The following is a 1,582-nucleotide window of genomic DNA, read 5'->3' on the forward strand; positions in this document are numbered from 1 at the left end:
ATAAAATGTAAAGAGTTTAGAATATCTCCCCTGACAGAAAAGATTGTAGTTTCAGAGTGCTTCCTAATGCCTACCACTCCCAGATTTAAAGAATTGTTGCCCCCAGCAATATTTAAACCCAAGATTCTCAAAAACAATCTGCACCATGAAACAAACAGCAGTATATAGAATAAACTATAATCCGCACAAGAAAAACATCACAATGTATGGGACATAAACAAACTCACATCATCTAAATGACCCTAACATCAACCTATGGTCATGATAAAACAGCAAAAGTGCTAAAAAGATAAACTAAAATAAAGCAAATAAAACCATCTCCAGTAGCAAGGAGATATAATCAATCCTCTGTGTCATCTCCCTCAGCAGCATGGGATGACTCAACAAATGGAAGAACTGGTGGCACTGGATGCATTGGTGCATAAGCAAACTGAAAATCATCAAAAGACGCAGAAGCAGAAGTCTTAGCCCTTTTTGGTACCGCCAATTTTTTTCTTAGACTTTCCAGCTTGTGAACCCTGAAAACCAGAAAAATTTCCCAATGCACAGAATATGACAATAGGGCAATTAGATAACAAGTAATCAAGCCGAAAGTATATAGCAAACCACTATTCCCAGATTTGATTCCAACTTTATCTCAAAAATAAAACAGAACAAAGCAACAATTGGAATCAAATTCAGAAAACAATATGTCAATGCATCTTAGCATACAACTCAGCATTTTAATCCAGATAATGAACATGTATTTTTTTTTAAGAATAAAATAAACTCTACATTGGGTGGCCTCCCAATGAGCTCTTGTTTAACGTCACGAGCCTGACGTTTACCTCTTTCAAGTGTTGTTTCCTCTGAGAGACAGAGTCGTAGCGTCTCTCTCATAGGTCCTCCTTTTGGCGACATTCAACCTCCGGTGATCCACACACGTCCTCCAACCAGTAATAATTTTGGTCGGAATTAGTTCATTTTTTTCGTTGTGGACCGCAGTGACGCCTCCCTTCTTCGGAACAGTCTTCACTGGACTTACCCAACCAGTATCTGAAATCGGGTAAATTATACCAGCATCAGGAAGCTTCACCACTTCCTTTCTCATTACCTTCTTCATTGTAGGATGATGCCTTCCTTAAGGTTTCCTAACATTTTTGTCATCATCCTTATTAAGAATTTTGTGGGTACGGGAAGAGGGATCTTTATCTTTCAAATCAGAAATAGACCACCCTATGGTAGTCTCATGTTCCTTCAATACTTCAATCACCGCCTCCTTATTACCCAAGAAGGTATATTGAAGAGTTTCAGGAAGCTCCTTCAACTCTATTTTTGGGGCACCATCTTCTTTCCCCACTTGCTCTAAAACATCAAGTTTAAAACAATCGCCTTTGTCAGAAGATTGTTTCATAGAGTCAAAGACGTTGATGGTAATTGTCTCATCATTCATCCTTAACTCAAGCTTTCCATTTTCAACATCAATCATGGCCCGAGCAGTAGCCAAGAAAGGTCTACCCAGCAAAAGAGGCATATCAGTTTCCCCTTCCATGTCCAACACTACAAAATCTGCCGGAAAGATGAACTTCTCCACTTTCACAAG

The 1,582-nt window shown here is 38.9% G+C and overlaps 1 protein-coding gene across 1 annotated transcript; it reads right to left on the reverse strand.

Annotated features, from left to right (window-relative positions):
- Positions 1 to 340: 340 nt before the first annotated feature.
- On the reverse strand, positions 341 to 1,102 carry LOC133313359 (uncharacterized). The gene is made up of 2 exons (XM_061514726.1): positions 906 to 1,102; positions 341 to 518 (listed from the first exon to the last, which is right to left on the reverse strand). The coding sequence occupies exons 1-2, from the start codon at positions 1,100 to 1,102 to the stop codon at positions 341 to 343; spliced, it is 375 nt and encodes a 124-aa protein (XP_061370710.1).
- Positions 1,103 to 1,582: the final 480 nt, after the last annotated feature.

The sequence above is a fragment of the Gastrolobium bilobum genome, unplaced genomic scaffold, assembly GCF_033153095.1.
Source record: "Gastrolobium bilobum isolate Gb01-03AN ecotype WA unplaced genomic scaffold, APGP_CSIRO_Gbil_v1 utg4838, whole genome shotgun sequence".
Lineage (NCBI taxonomy): Eukaryota > Viridiplantae > Streptophyta > Magnoliopsida > Fabales > Fabaceae > Gastrolobium > Gastrolobium bilobum.